Here is a 14,999-nt window from a genome sequence, read left to right as displayed (position 1 = left end):
CTGAAATTTGTGGCTGTCCCCTGCCCTCAGAGCTGCTAAAAGCCACACCTACTGTTCCAGAGAGGAGAGAATGGCACCTTGGCATTGCACAGGAAGGATGAAGAGGGACTTTAAAACAGGTGAGCCAGTCATCATTAGTGGAAACAGTCCCCAACAAACCCCCTACTGCCAGGCAGCTTTAATTTGCTCAAATAGCATTTAACTATTATTCTCCTTAGGGTTCCCCTGGGTGTTTCCAAGCCTTTTGTCATTCCAGTAGCTGCCTGTGGCCAAAACATGGTGCCATTTTCCCCTGCCCTCTGCAAAAGCTTCCACCTATCCTTCAGGACAGACTACAGGCTATTTAACAGTCAGGAGGAAACAGTGAGACACAAAGCCAATGGGCCAGATTTGAAGCCTTGCCAAAATGCTGAATCTCTTCCAAAAAATACTTTTAGTCAAGTCCCCCATCTGTGGCTTACTTCCTTTTCCACATATTAACAGTTCTTTTTGGAGGCTTTACAGAAAAAGGAAGCAGAGCTCTGAGGGCTGGGAAGTACCCAATAGTCCCAGCATGAAAAGATGCTGCAATTCTCCCTGTTAAGTCTCCTTGAGAGGTTACAGGGAGACCCAATAGAAGCCAGACCCAAAAGAGTTCTGGCAAAGGGATTCCTCTGCTCAAACTGCAAATAGTGTCACGTGTCTCCTGTTACTGAACAAGGCAAGGGTAACTTCCTTTGTCCCTCACTGTACATCAGCCATGGCCAGGATAACACCCTTTCAGCAGAACAGCTTGACAGCCCTCAACAGGCACACTCTCCATCCTATACCAGTTTATATTTAGGACAATTAACTGTACTAACCAAGCTCAGGTTTCTATTGGGTGCTTGCTTTCCAAGTCAGCTCTAGTTGCTGAAGCAGCATCCTATCAAACCTTGCAGCAGATACAATTCAAGTTACACAGAAAGTAAACTAGTCTCATATCAGTCCATGTCTGCCTGCTAACACAGTGTAACTCCACTGTACAAAATTACAACACAATCATAAGCCTGGTTATTAAAAGCAGCAAAACCCAGTTAAAAGACTGCAAATGAAAGACATCTATTTCAAACAGCTATACTGCTGCTCTTGTATACCACCATACAGCAACAAAGGCAGGGATGTCAGCAGAAATATCTGTTCTTACCAAACCATTTACAGAAATCCCAGGCATTAGGCTGGGATACCACAGACAGTCCAATTCTTACCATGAAACTCATGGTGCAGCTACAGAATGGAATTCTTTTCTCCTCTGTATGTTAAAAAATGTCAGTCTTAGGGGGCATCTAGTACAGAGACTCAAAACAGACTCAAGCTTCACGTTAAGATGGTTTTTCTCAAAAGTCTTGCAACATCCAGAAGCATCTACCTGGGCATGGGGAAGAAATCCTGTGACAATGTCTTCTCTCCACAGTAAGAGCTAGAATCACTAGCTGTTAAAGAACTGCCAACAGAATCAAGTTATTACTCCCAGTGATTGGAAAGGTTGTAGTTTGCACACAGCCCAGGGCAGTCTCACACAGAGTGAAATGACCTGATCAACAGGTATCGCTCATGATCCTCTTCTGAGTGACAGCTGATTTGAAGAATGACACAGTTCCACAAGGAAGGGTTTAGTATCATTACTAGAGCCTCAAATTGCTCATTTTAAGTTGGAAATACCATCTTCAGGAAAGCATTACTGCTACACAAACGTGACTCACGCGCTGCATTTTGAAGCAGGGCTTTGTGAAAACTGTCTTGTCTTTTGGACACATTCCCATGAGGCATAAGATGTCAGTACAATGCTTTTTTAATTTAAGCTTCAACACGTGCTAAGGAGGTTTCCAATGCAAATATTTAGGATCACTACTACCCAGAAGAACAAGTAGCAGGGTTTTTCCTAGTGGTTTGAGACCAAATACAGCTTTATTTACACACAATTCAACAAATCAATACATTAGTTCAACTTTCCTCTCTGCACACAAGGGAGAGCCTTCACAGCATCAGAGCAGAAAAGCATGACTAGCTCTTTCCTGTGTGTACAGACTCATAGCTGATTGTATGCAAGTATGTGATTAGATACAGAAGTGTTACATTTAAACATTTCAACCATTTAAGTCAGTAAGAACAACCACACTACACTTTCAGCAGAATAAAATTAAGTTAGAACTACACTTGGCTTCCTGCAGATCAGCTGATTATCTACATGACTCTGTAGAGATGTTAAGACCAAGAGCTGAAGGTGATGATGAGTTTTGTTCAAAGTGTAAACATTTTTATGGAGTTGTGTTTAATGGATAATCATTTGTAAGACTTTCCCCATACACCTGCACTACCTTTCAAATTTACAAAGCATTTCAAATTTATCCTGGAAAATGCTCATTTTATATTCTGTCTTCCCAGACAGAGGGAAAAACTGCTGAGAGAGTTAGATTTTTTCACTGCAAGGATAGACTCAGGCTATCAAAATTGTGTTCCTAATGAAAAATTCTCCCTGTATCCAAAGACAAAACTAAGAAATGCAAGAATACAAGCTCAATATACAGATCTGAATGGACCTCTATCCATTGTAGGTCCATATAAAGCAAAAGAATACAGTGCTTTGCTTCTCAGGAAGCTGCCTCTATTTTGCTCTATTTTCCATAAATGCAGCTGCTAGTAAGACTTTAAAGCATATGACTTAGAAATTCTTCATTAAGAATGCCTTCTAATTCTTTTAAGAATAAATGACGACAGGATTAAACAAGAAAAAGGAAAAATAATTATCTTTAAAAATCAATGCATCACACAAAGTGTGATGAACCTAAAGTTCACTATTCTCCAGGCAAAGCTGGCTTAAGTTTGAAATTAACCTACAGTGTTAACACTGTAATTAACCTACAGCCCAAGAATTGCCCTGTAAGGTAAGAGCAGACAAGTTTTTGTCAGAAACATTTATTAAACAAAACTGAAACCAATGCACACACAGTCAAGTTAACACCCCTAATAAAAAAAAAGCATGTCTGTCAAGACCAAAATTATCTTCGCTTCTGGAAGATGTTGCCACGGCCCATCCCACGGCCTCTTCCTCTTGCAGCCACTGAAGAAATAAAACATCAGAGATGACGTGAATTTGACATACCTGCATATTTATCTCAACAACTGACAAGCAAAACCTAAACAACAAAGTCTCTTGCTCAGAAGGAAGGAAAACAGGCTGCCCTATGACGCTCAGAAAGTGATGTGACAGCAAGAAGCTTTCTGTGAGAAGAACCAGAACTGATGGTCCCACTCTGGCTCTTTGGAAGAGCTGCAGTGAATACTCATACATCTCCTGTTCCTTCTAAGCTGATACACAAATTTGTGTAGCCCAAGAGATTTAAAACTCCACACTCTTCCAAGGTTTTGCAACAGAACTCAGTATGTTTCAGCAGATGTTACCCCCCACGTAACCTTACTGCATGTGCTAATTTTAACCAGAGACTTTGTGGCACATGATTGTTACTCAGCCTTGTTATAACTGGATTGTTCCCTTGAGAAAGGTACAAATGAGGGTGAGCTACAGAAAGGCTAATAATTACAGCTTCTCAGCAGTTTAAGTACCATCTTTATAACCGAAATTGTTTTCCTACAAAAGCTTAACAAGAAAACCTGAATCCTTCCCTAAGTATTCCAAACAGCTGGTGGCCACAATTGCTGGAAAACAGAAAACTAAGTTTAACAGAAAGCCTTTGTTTGACAAGACCACTCAATACCTCTGAATTATTGTGGCATCAACATAACACATTCAGGTAATTGGACAATTTATCTTGATTCCCACCATAAGACAAAGCACACAAAAAACCTGTATGAATCAGTAATTTTTCCTTTTCTTACAGCCTACATCTTCTCAGTGGTAGAGATGAGTTTTCCAGTTCTAAGGAAGAATGGGGGAGGGACCACAAACAAACTGTACGCACCTTGAGCTTTGAGAATAGCTGCTTTTCCTCGCCCAGCTCCAGAGCCCTGGTTTTTGTTCTTCATGCTCTTCAGCATAGGAGCATTTTTCAACATGTCTGGTAAGATGAGAAACCGTATCTTGCTACCTCTGATGTACACCTGTTCGAGCTGTGCCACTCTGCCATCTCTGTATGTCACTGTTATGTTGGACATCTGGAAGGTAAAAACCAGTCAGTGCTCACACAGGCCTCACCTGTGACACGAGGCATCCACGGCCATTCAAACTCCAGGCCTGCTGCCCAAGACTTTGGCTTTCTCCCCATTTTACAAATTAGTTTTATCAGCTTTGTTACTTTTGTTTTCTCATATTCAATCAGGTTTAATAAAGGTGCTCTAGTCCTAACTATTAAAAAAGCATTTTAACTTCAGCAGTCACTTGGTAACATTCAGTAAATAAGCTTCAGTTTCTTAAATCAAGGTTTATTTATTCTTATGCTCAGTGGCTTTTAATAAAGAACTCCAGAAAAATATTGTCCTCAGAACAGAATCTTAAATCCTTGCTCTTACTGACAGGAACACCCAAGCTAACTCTAGAACTGGAAAGAATAAACTCTGGCCTCTTTGGAGCACTCTGTAATGCTGAATCCATTTCACTATGGTTAAGAAGCAGCAGTACAGTTTTCTAAAAGCAACAGCCTTTTAATCAGGCTATCAGCCTTCCCAGGCCCAGATCAGCCAGCCTTCCCTCCATCCATCCTCGTGGGACCTGTATACCTGACAATTCATGTTGTCCTCAGCTTCAATAAGTTTGCCTCGGTAAACTTCTCCTGTGTTGGTCTCACAGGTGACGATGTGGCCCTCGGCCTCATGCAGGACCTTGATTGGCACCCCAATCGACATGGCTGCAGTGCTGTGGCTCTACTCCTGACACAAGAAGAAAACAAAAGCCGTTATGACAAAGAAAGTCGTAGACAAGGCTTCACCTACACAACCCAGGATCTTCCCCAGTGTACAGCACCGATTTTCTCACTTGTCCAAACACACCGTATGCTTTGACTATGCATCCATAAAACTCCTTTAGGGAGGTGCCCACGGAAGGAAAGACTTTAAATACCAAAAGCCCATCTTTCCCAGGTCTCTTCTGACCTAGGAAAATCACTTTTAAGTATCAGACAACAAACCACTGGTACCGCCAGGTGCACCTCAACGGGAACAGCCTCAAGTGCATCCCATAACGACACAACCGGACTGAGAGGCTGCGAGACCCCCCGGGACCGCATCGCCCGAGTCCCGAGCCGGGCCGTGAGGGAGCCCAGCCCAGCCCAGCCACTCACCCACCTACCCACACACACACCGCCGCCCCGGCCCGGCCCCCTCAGGCCCCGCGGGCCGCAGCGGATGCGGCGCCGCTCGGGCGCGTCCCCACAGCGCCCCGGGAACGAGGAGGCCCCGAGGACACGCCGGGGGCACCGCCCGGGGCCGCCCCACGGCCCTCCCCGCACTCACCGCCCGCCGCCCCGCTGCACGCCGCCCGCGCTCTCCCCTAATGGCCTCCGCCGCCTCCCGCCCTGCTCCGCGCGCCGGAACCGGAACGCGGCGCTGGGGGCGGCCCCGTCCCGTCCGGCCCCGGCCCGTCCTCTCCCGCTCGGGGCCGCCCCGCGGTGCCCGTGCCCGGGGAGGGGCTGCGCGCCCCCCGCCCGCCGTGTCATGCCCCTGCCCGCCCGCGCACCCCCTCACCGCCGCCCTCCGCCTCTCCGCCGCCACGGCGCGGGGCAGCCGCCCCGGGGCCCGGCCCGCCGCAGCCCCCGCCTCCGGGAGGAGCCAGCGCCGGGCCCCGGGGCCGCGCCGCCGGCTCGGCGGGGCCGGCACTGAGCGGGCGGCGGGTGCCGCCGCCATGAAGAGCCCCCGGGAGGCCGGGGGGCCGCCGCCAGGTCAGTGCGGCCCTGCTCGGGCCGGCGGGGGGGACAGCGCGGTCCGGAGCGCCCAGGAACGGGCCGAGCAGGGGACCCGGGCAGGGGACGCGGCGGCTCCTGCCGGTCCCGGCTCCGCCCTGCCCGCTTCGGCAGCCGCGATGTGGAATTACCCGCTCCGCGGGTACGGGGGTTGCGCCGGGGTGCCGGCAAAGCGCAGGGGGGTTCGCGGCGCGATTCGCAGCCACGGCTCGTACCTGATCCCGGGACAGCCACTGCTGGACAGCTCTGGGTGTGTGGGGAGCAGGTGACTGGAAGCGGGACGGCCAGGAAAAGTAGTTGTTGCTCCGTGAAGCCTTCACGTAGAAAACACGTACCTCGTGGTTAATTTGGGGACTTGACAGAGGCCCTGGGTGTTAACAAAAAGGGGACAAGTTCATAACACGCCAAGAAAAAAGGGTGACAAAATATTTAACAGGTCTTGTTTGAGTAGAATCTGGGAATTGGTTTGTTGGTTTTTTTTTGTCAGGATAGTTAGGAGCACTTCAAGCTACATTAATTTCAAAAAAAATGAATATACCGATAGGTGTGCCCATCTTCAAAGTCATGATTAAACAGGGGCAGAGCTAGGAAATAATATTTGGAAATAGTCCAGAATCTCTGCATTAGCTCATCCCTGCAGTGGGTTATAGCTTTGTTTAATATCAGATTACAAATAACATTATCTAAAAAGTTTTATAAATAAAATTACATCAAAACTGGACCATGATGTCTAATGCATTTTTACTCCCATCATACTCCCATGTGACCTTGTGTTAGAAGGTCTTTCTGGATGAAAGATCTTTATGATTGTATACTTATGATTAACTCACCTTGGTCGACACTGAAGTAGCAGTGACAGGCACAGCTCTTCACAATCCTTCCAGTGGTGAGGGTGTTCCTGAAACTGAAACTACCACCTTGCCAGCTTCATAAAAATAAAAACTGAGGCAGAGGGATGGAGCTACTTGTATTCTGAGACTTTTTGGTAGAGATTATTCTTTTTCCTTCTCCACTGAATTTTTGAGGCAGTTAATACAAAAGGACAACTGGTGCCACTTGTGAGCTCTGTGAGTTTTTTTAAAATTGTGAATTACAGCCCCAAGGAAAAAGACATGTAGAATGTGGGGCTTGCAAGAGATCCATGCCCAGAGCTGTTAGTTATGTCTGTTTTCTCACAGTTTGGTTTAACTCCTCTCTTGTGGCACAGAAATACATTCAGACACAAAAGAAAGGATGAATACCTGTGCCTTACCTGCTGTTATGCTTCATAGTTGAGGGCTCACAGGTACGTTGTCCCACCAAAAAGAGTAAAATGAAACTTCCAGAGGAAAAGGGGGTGGAAATGCAGAGTGATCCAGGTATGGAGCAATAAAGGAGTACGAGATTAAATGCTTAACTGTACAGAAATACTAAATGTACATTCCCCCAAGAAATAAAAAAACCCTACCTGCCCGTCAGATAAAGTAAAAACATATTTCTAAGTTTCCGTGACTACAGTGCTGAGGACAAGCTGACTTTTAATGGTATGGAAACACATTCCTGTATGGATTGACATCCTTCGTGTTTTACTCACACAGTTGACTGCATCCAGCTGAAAGTGCCAGTGATTCAGCAGCTGTACCACTGGGACTGTGGGCTGGCCTGCTCCAGGATGGTGCTTCAGTAAGTGGCTCTCTCAGTGAGGGAAATCCCATTCCGTGGGGAGGGATAGCAGGAAGCAACATCCAGGGAGAAGAAGTGTGTTGAACAGCTCTGAGTTTAACTTAGTCTGAGGAGAGCAAGAGTTTCTGAGGTGCCCTTGGAGAGTGACTGCTGCTTGGGCCTGGCACAGCTTTCCAGCAGGAGCAAGGGAAAATACAAATTGAAGTGAACTTTGGACTCTTTTGAATAATTGCCTGCTTTGACAGATGCAGAATACCTGATCAGCTCTATGAACTTTGCAGGCTGGCATGCATAAACTCATAGAAGGTGTTCCCTCTTTCCCGTTGTGATTCAGAACTGATCCTTAGCACAGTGATTCACCTGATTCCTTTCTGTGTTTTCACGTGATGGGCAGGTGTATCCCAGTTTATGAGTGTACTGTACCTGTACTACCTCTGTCCTGCTGAGCTGTGGGATGAGTGTGTCTGTTCCAGGAGTAGCTTCAGCTTCAAAACTGTGTTGCCCTTTGGTGGTTCTTTTTTTGTTTAGTTTTGGTTTTACTTTTTTTGAACTAGTAGCTGTCCTGCTGAACTCCTCTTTCCTTCCACAGAGGAACATGAGCTTAGGTGCAGGAGAAATACCTATTTAGATGTCCACTTAGTAGATATGAAGCAGAAGATTTTCATTTCTCTCCATCCCTTCTGCCAAGACGTTAGTCCGTGTGCTGGTAATTTCCCATCTTGACTACTGTAACCTCTATTCCCTTTACCTCTCTGCCACTCCAGTCTGCCCAAAACTCAGCTTCCAAGATTAATCTTCTCACCCTGCTGATCTGACCTTGTTTGCCCTGCATTCTCAATTCCAATCCTTTTTTTTATTTCCATTTACTTCCATTTGTTTTCTTACTTTCAGAACTCTGTAACTGCCTCTCCTGACCCCTTTGCAACCCGTCCCAAGCTTCCTTCTGACTTCATCTCCCCTTTCTTGCCTTTTGTGTCATCAATGCCTAAGACAAGCTTCCTTTGAATATTTACTGAATTCCTTTATGGTTCCTACTGAATTCCTTTATGGTTCCTCCTTCTGAAATCCATGTATTGCGTGAAGGAAGTTTTAGTCTTTTAACACTTCTTTCTGTGTTGGCTCTAATACTACACTTGTACATTCAGACTGTAAACCCTTCAGGACAGAGTTCTATACCAGCTTGTCTCTGGTACAGCACCTGTACACTTCTAGTACTATAAAACAGTCAAGGTACCCACACATTTCCAATTTTAAAGTCAGCAATAAATCCAGTTGAATGTTCCCTACTCCCTTCCCTTAAATTTCTGGCTCCTTCGTGGGTTGTTTTTTTATTTTGGTTATTTCTTAGCCAAGCCCATTGTTTCAGTTTGTATGTGCTGTGATGTGGAGGCTTGGGCTACACCACCCACTTTGCTTCTCCTAAGATCTGTGCTTCCTTTCCCCTGCCTTTCCTAATGCCATAGGTACCTGAATCACTTGGACAATGACGAGTTTCAGAAAGCCATCCAGGAACTCCAGTTAACAAAGAGTATCTGGACTATTGACCTGGCCTACCTAATGCGGCACTTTGGTGTTAAGCATAAATTTTGCACCCAGACACTTGGAGTGGACAAGGGCTACAAAAATCAGGTCAGTATTCTCATCTGCTGGGGGAGGGCAGGCAGCTTTCAAAGCCTTGAGTGTCACGCTGTGACAGCTCTGCTGTGTTACTGACAGTCAACCACAGCTAATCAGGCCTATTGCCAGAACTGGCACAAATCCATTCCAAAGGCAGTGTGACCTCACATATTCAACATCTTTGATTCCATCATATGAGCTTTTAAAAAGTTTTCAGGTAGTGTTCATGAAAGGTTCCAGCCTATTTGACAGCCTTGGAGGCTGAGGCCCTGTATTTATTTACAGAACAGGTATAGCCTGGGCAGCAGCAGTGTTACCTTCCACACTCTCCCCACTGTGCCTCAGCCCTGACCTGCAAGATCCACCTCTAGAGGTCAGAGGGGAACTCAGCCTCCTGTCCATTGGGAGCTTGGCCTCTGCAGGGTTGCCAACAAGGGGCCAAGGAAGGCCTGCAGCAGCTCCTGCCCAGTTTTCCCCAGGGAAAATAGACAGGCTTGTCTCAAGTAGGCAGCTGAGTAGCCACTGGATGGAAACTGCAACAATAACTGACCAGGAGCAAATTTAAACTTGTAATTCAGAGCAGGAATCCTTGTCCTGTTACCAGGGAACTAAGGGAGAGATCTTTTATCCCATAGTCAGATATCCAACTTAGGCAGGCCCTTGCTAGCCAGAGGCTGTAAGTTGTGGATTACCTAAGGTAAACATCTTTCCAGTTCAGAACTTCTATTATCTCCACAGTCATTTTACAGGAAGCACTTTGACACAGAGGAGAATCGAGTGAATCAGCTCTTTGCACAGGCCAAAGACTGCAAGGTGCTGGTGGAGAAGTGGTAAGCTTACTCTTTTCCTTCCTTTCTCCCTGGACATTCTGTGGGCCCCAAGCTTTTCTTGGAGGCAACAAGCTAAACTGCTGAAAGACACTCACTGAAATCAAGCCCTGAGCGCTTTTTTGTGAACTAAGAGTCTTTCTACTACATCTAGGTCAAAAAAAACCCCATGGACATCAAGAGCTAATAATGAAGTTTGAGAAAAAACAGTCATGACACAGAAGAAGGGATTTGAAAATGCTGACAGGAGTTGACTCTTTATGTTTTGAATTTGATTATCCATTACAATTAGCCAGTAGGGAGTGCCTACAGCACTCTAATTGGCCATTGTTGGAATTACTGAGAGTGCTATGTGGGCACAGAACCCACTGTTCCCAGAGCTATGCAAACATTATAGATCTCTGTTCCTAGACAGACATGCAAAGTACAAACTAGCATACAAGCTTTTGCCAAGGGGACCATGAAATAAGGAACATCAATTAAAGAACTGCAAACCCAGGAGAAATGGAAAAACTGCAGAACTGTTTCACAATCAATGGTGAAATTCTGCTGGGAAATCACTAAGCATCAAACAGCTTTGTCCCTTTTTATAGTGAAGCTGGATTTGGATCTCTGGTGTTGAAGTGGGATAACTGATGAGGAGTAAGCAAAGAAGAGAGGATACATGGCAGCCACAATAGCATTTGAATGCCACAGGTCTTGTCAAGCTTTGTCCACAGCAAAGCCTGCAGGGTTTAATAGCAAAAAGCTGTACCTGTGATAGAGAAATAACTGTGCCAGCTGCATGTCCCAAGTACTGCCCGCCATCACACACTTCCTTTACACCAGCCTCTTTCCTAAACTTGTCACGTAGCATGTCTGGTTCTTTTTCTGCAGCACAGTAACTATTCAAGACATCCAAAACCACCTGTCCCAGGGTCACGTAGCCATCGTCCTAGTGAACGCAGTCCTGCTGCTGTGTGATCTTTGCTCAAGTCCTGTCAAATATTGCTGCTTCCTCCCCATCGGACAGAAGTGCTTCTGCAGGAGCCCTGACTACCAGGGCCATTTCATTGTGTTATGTGGCTACAACAGAGCCTCAGGGAGTATTTACTACAACAACCCTGCCTATGCTGACCGTGAGTAGCCTGTTCTTTTGGGTGGATTCTCAGCCAGCGCATTACTAACAAGTCAGTAACACAGAGCCACAGCTGGACCTCCCCTCACAGTGCATTTCAAGCATCACTGCCCAGTCTGCCAGAAGGGGTTTTGCCACATTAATTACATCAGTGCTGCACTTTGTGCTGTGATTTACTCAGGCCATTCAGATACACATTTTAGCAAATGGCTTGTTTGGCTCTCAGATGGGTCAGTGAGAGAAGCTGAACTGTCCTTGTGCAGAATACAACAGAATGGCCAGTTTAGTACCTATTTACAGCATTACTTCAGTGAGCACTTTGAATTAAAAGATCTAACTGGGTAAAACTGTAACCTAAGCTGCCAGGTCTAGTCTGTATACCAGTTGTTTTGTTTGTGGAGGCCATCAGACTCAGTATAAGAGCTTTTCACTGGCAAATCCTTCTGAACTTTTCATAACGCTTTTTTCGTCCTTAACAGGAACATGCTGCACCAGCATCACTAACTTCGAGGAAGCCAGGACAAGTTATGGCACTGATGAAGATATTCTGTTCATCTACACAGACAGCTGACACCCACAGTGGATACTCCTGCTCCTTCCTGCCCAGCCTGCATGGCAGCTGGCTGCTCGTCTCAGGACTCCCCTGCACAGACCTCGCTCCTGAACTGCAGTGGGACCTCAAACAAGGGAGGCTTTATGGACATTCACAGGACTCTATTGCAATGCTGTCTTTACCTTTTTTTTTTTTTTTTCCCTGAGGATGTATCTGATTTTGCAATGTATGTCTCTGGTTTTTTCGTTTGGTTTCTTTTTTTTTGTTTTGTAATTTTCAACATTGCACATTTCACAGCAGTTCTAAAATACAGGCTCAGAGCCTGTTCACTTTCAGCTTATTTTCAAATTAAACACATAAGAAGAAAGCACCAAATTTATGAACTTTAACACTTGGTAATACATGCATAGGTTTAGGTAAACAAAGAAAAAAAGTAGAAAATACCTGTTTCTCTCTGTCGAAGCATCACGAGCTGATCTTCATCCTAAATCTAGGGATCTGAAGTTCAGCAGGGTATTACAGAAGGAAAAATATTAACTTAAACCACCTTTAAATAACAAAAAAAAGCCTTTCTAGCTCATCAGTATTGTCTGCATTGTAGGAATGAAAAACATTTACTCAAGGAAACTTCCCATGTACCAAATTCACCTTATATACAGATTTGGCATTTTGCAACTGCGTTAAATTTTGAGTTGTAGTTAGTGGCATTGTCCCCTTGCACTACAAACTCACTCTCTTTTGGCTAAATCCTCTTGGCGACTGCTTAGAGCTCCCAAAATTTAAGTGAAGACACTTTATTTCCACCTCAAAGTCTTTACTGCTCTCTGCAAAAAAGCCTCTGAATGTTACACCACGCACACGTGCCAGTTTCTGCAGAATCCATTCTAAACTTATTAAGCAAATACAGAAAATGATCATCCATGCTAATAGTATATATTTGGTGTGTAAAGTGTAAATATCTGACAGCATCTACTGCATTGTAACTAAAATGTTGAACCATAGAGCCAAATTTTGCTATTGGTATTAGTTCAGTGACCTTCTAAGACGAGCTAAAAATCAATTAAGAAAAGAGGAAATACGAACATCTCTGCTACAAATAAGAGGCAGGAACTCAGATTTTTCTGGCTCTTATACTACAACTGTATTTGGATTAAGCTGGAGTTACTATATTCAGACATTAAGTGAAATTAGTATATTACTTTGCTGAGGAGCACTCTGAAGTGTAAGAAATAGCCACCTATTTCAGCTTCATCCATCACCATTTCCTGCAGGTCTCACCTTCAGTCCTGCCTATGTGGAAGTGGGTAGGAAAATAAGCTGATGTAAAACTAGGAAAATTTTAGTTTGCACTTAAGACAGAGATCCCACACCTTTGGCATGGTTTTAGGAAAAGAACTGTTCAAGTTCTGGAACTGCGTGGGATAACAGCAAAAGGATATTATTATTTAGTGGTGGATATAATAAATAGGAATCTACTTTCAGCATGGTAAAAAACTTTCTAAGATAAACATTTTATCAGCTGTTGACTCACTGAAAAGTATCTATTAAGTGTTCACTAAGTACACTTTAAATAAGAGTCAAGAGTGCTCCTTTGTACAAAGGCTAAAAATAGTAACCAGACATCTAAAATGTGGAAGCCTTTAAAAAGTTCCAAACGAAAAGTATGTGACAAATTTTCAGTGTGTCGCATTTTGCTTATCACTGGTGAAGCTGAAATATATTCTGGCCCTGATCCTTGCAAAACGAGTAAAAGGCAGGATGTGACTTGCATAGAACCAGTACATTGGTACCACCAGCAGAATCCCTCCAGGAAAAAGGTACAAAACCTACTGCAGGTAGTGCCTTTCAACTCCCCCAAAGCAGGTCATCAGAAGGCTCCTGATCTGGGAATTTTTATGTCCAGGTCCAAAATCATGATGTTTGATTTGGAGAGATTGTATTAGCTCTGTTAATAATTAACAGGTATGTAAACCACAGGCTGTTAAGAGTACTTCCTTAATCCATGCATTTTCAGGTAGGTAGTTCATTCAATACCATCAGACTGCCACGGGATTTATCTTAGAGCAGGCTTGGTTAGTTAAATAAAAACAATTGTTACAAAAGGCTTGTAATTGACATTTAGCATCTTACTGGTTCAGTTAACAAAAGTGACTCTTGAGCTTATAGATAAAACATGAACTTAAGGGCAAGCTGAGTGTTCTGAAGTGCACAGGCAGGTGTAGCAGTATTGACTGGTGTTTGGCACCCAGGGTTTAAATGCTTCAACAAAAGTGAAAGACAAACAAAGCTGCCTAAGCTAGTGCAGAAAAAAGGAGAGCTCCACTCTTGCAACAGGATCTCACACAGCTGCCAAATGGAAGACAGCTACGAGAGGTGAAAACACGAGGAAGAAGCAAAAGCCAAGTGAAAAGACTGACTATTTACATGACACAAATTCAGAGGAAAAAGCAGCTCACTGCACAAACATTCAAAACATCTGCATTTTCTGCAACTTGGTTTCCCATTACAAGACTGTCTATCAAAACACCCGTTCTGAAAATGTTCTGTTGCTTTGTTTCTGTCAGGATGTCAATAGCAAAGGAAGGGGATTTTACATGCAGGGATTTTATACATAAATATATTTTTATTTGTAATTAAGCCATTCTCAATAAAGGTTTAAACTCACAGATAACCCTGTAACATAATGTAGCAAGTGCCTTTATTAACCAACTTACCAGGAAAAATGTTGGAAAATCTTTAGAGGATGTGTTATGAATTTAACTAGAAATGGCACAGCTGAAACTGTCCTAAAATAAACAAAAATAAGAGTTCAAATATTTATTACAGCTATAAATTCATAGTTGCAGGGCTGTGAACTGTATTCAGTCTGCATTGCCTGAGCACCTGCTGCATCACCTGAATCATACAAAGCAAAATTTCAGAACACATATGTTGAGAATAGCAAATGTACTGTTATTACCTGTATTCCACAGCTGTTCTGTGTACTCCACAACCACTGAGTATCCTGCTGGAGTGCAGCCCCAGGGAAGGAGTTTTCCTTACTCATCCCCATCCTCAATAGCAGCTCCATGGCTTTCTGTTCACAGGGAAAACTATGCAGCTGCCCCAGCCAGGGTCTCTGTTTCTGCCTCCCAGCATGTCACAGCTTTGGAAAATACTGAAAGCACCCGTCTCAGAATGACTTCTGCACCTCGAAGGAGCCCATCAAAGACACCAGTCCAGCTGGGGTTGTGGTGTAAAGGGAAACAGAACCCACGGGGTTTTGCTTTACAGCACCCACAGATCTTCAAACAACTAGGAGAAGTCTGGGACATTACTCAGCTCTGACAGAACTGCATCAAATAGTTTGTAGT

General features: G+C 44.4%; 2 protein-coding genes across 4 annotated transcripts; one reads left to right on the top strand and one right to left on the bottom strand.

Moving 5' to 3' along the window:
• Positions 1–1,894: 1,894 nt before the first annotated feature.
• SNRPD3 (small nuclear ribonucleoprotein D3 polypeptide) lies at positions 1,895–5,692 on the bottom strand. 3 transcript variants are annotated; one of them, XM_051805373.1, is made up of 4 exons: positions 5,656–5,692; positions 4,693–4,842; positions 3,939–4,131; positions 1,895–3,079 (listed from the first exon to the last, which is right to left on the bottom strand). In XM_051805373.1, exons 2-4 carry the CDS (start codon positions 4,816–4,818, stop codon positions 3,018–3,020), a joined length of 381 nt encoding a protein of 126 aa, XP_051661333.1. In that variant the 5' UTR covers positions 4,819–4,842; positions 5,656–5,692; the 3' UTR covers positions 1,895–3,017. The 3 variants fall into 3 exon arrangements, with proteins under 3 accessions (XP_051661333.1, XP_051661331.1, XP_051661332.1); XM_051805371.1 differs by lacking the exon at positions 5,656–5,692 and adding an exon at positions 5,425–5,515; XM_051805372.1 differs by lacking the exon at positions 5,656–5,692 and adding an exon at positions 5,425–5,494 and having other exon boundaries at positions 4,693–4,839.
• GUCD1 (guanylyl cyclase domain containing 1) lies at positions 5,465–14,330 on the top strand. The gene is made up of 6 exons (XM_051805362.1): positions 5,465–5,849; positions 7,448–7,532; positions 8,996–9,161; positions 9,888–9,979; positions 10,853–11,094; positions 11,573–14,330. The coding sequence occupies exons 1-6, from the start codon at positions 5,465–5,467 to the stop codon at positions 11,662–11,664; spliced, it is 1,062 nt and encodes a 353-aa protein (XP_051661322.1). The 3' UTR covers positions 11,665–14,330.
• Positions 14,331–14,999: the final 669 nt, after the last annotated feature.

This window comes from Manacus candei, unplaced genomic scaffold (assembly GCF_025592945.1).
Source record: "Manacus candei isolate 608988 ecotype Guabito, Panama unplaced genomic scaffold, ASM2559294v1 h1tg000064l, whole genome shotgun sequence".
NCBI classification, from domain to species: Eukaryota; Metazoa; Chordata; class Aves; order Passeriformes; family Pipridae; genus Manacus; species Manacus candei.
The sequence above is the reverse complement of the archived record's forward strand: the minus strand, read 5'-3'. Positions and strand labels throughout refer to the sequence as shown.

Excerpts from the sequence above, each read along its gene's own strand:
- SNRPD3 (XM_051805373.1), bottom strand. The coding sequence starts at position 4,818 with ATGTCGATTGGGGTGCCAATCAAGGTCCTGCATGAGGCCGAGGGCCAC. Across the intron at positions 4,132-4,692 it reads AGGACAACATGAATTGTCAG|ATGTCCAACATAACAGTGAC; the intron begins GTATACAGGTCC and ends TTTACCTTCCAG. Across the intron at positions 3,080-3,938 it reads AGCTATTCTCAAAGCTCAAG|TGGCTGCAAGAGGAAGAGGC; the intron begins GTGCGTACAGTT and ends TTATTTCTTCAG.
- GUCD1 (XM_051805362.1), top strand. The coding sequence starts at position 5,465 with ATGGCCTCCGCCGCCTCCCGCCCTGCTCCGCGCGCCGGAACCGGAACG. Across the intron at positions 7,533-8,995 it reads TGCTCCAGGATGGTGCTTCA|GTACCTGAATCACTTGGACA; the intron begins GTAAGTGGCTCT and ends CTAATGCCATAG. Across the intron at positions 9,980-10,852 it reads AAGGTGCTGGTGGAGAAGTG|CACAGTAACTATTCAAGACA; the intron begins GTAAGCTTACTC and ends CTTTTTCTGCAG.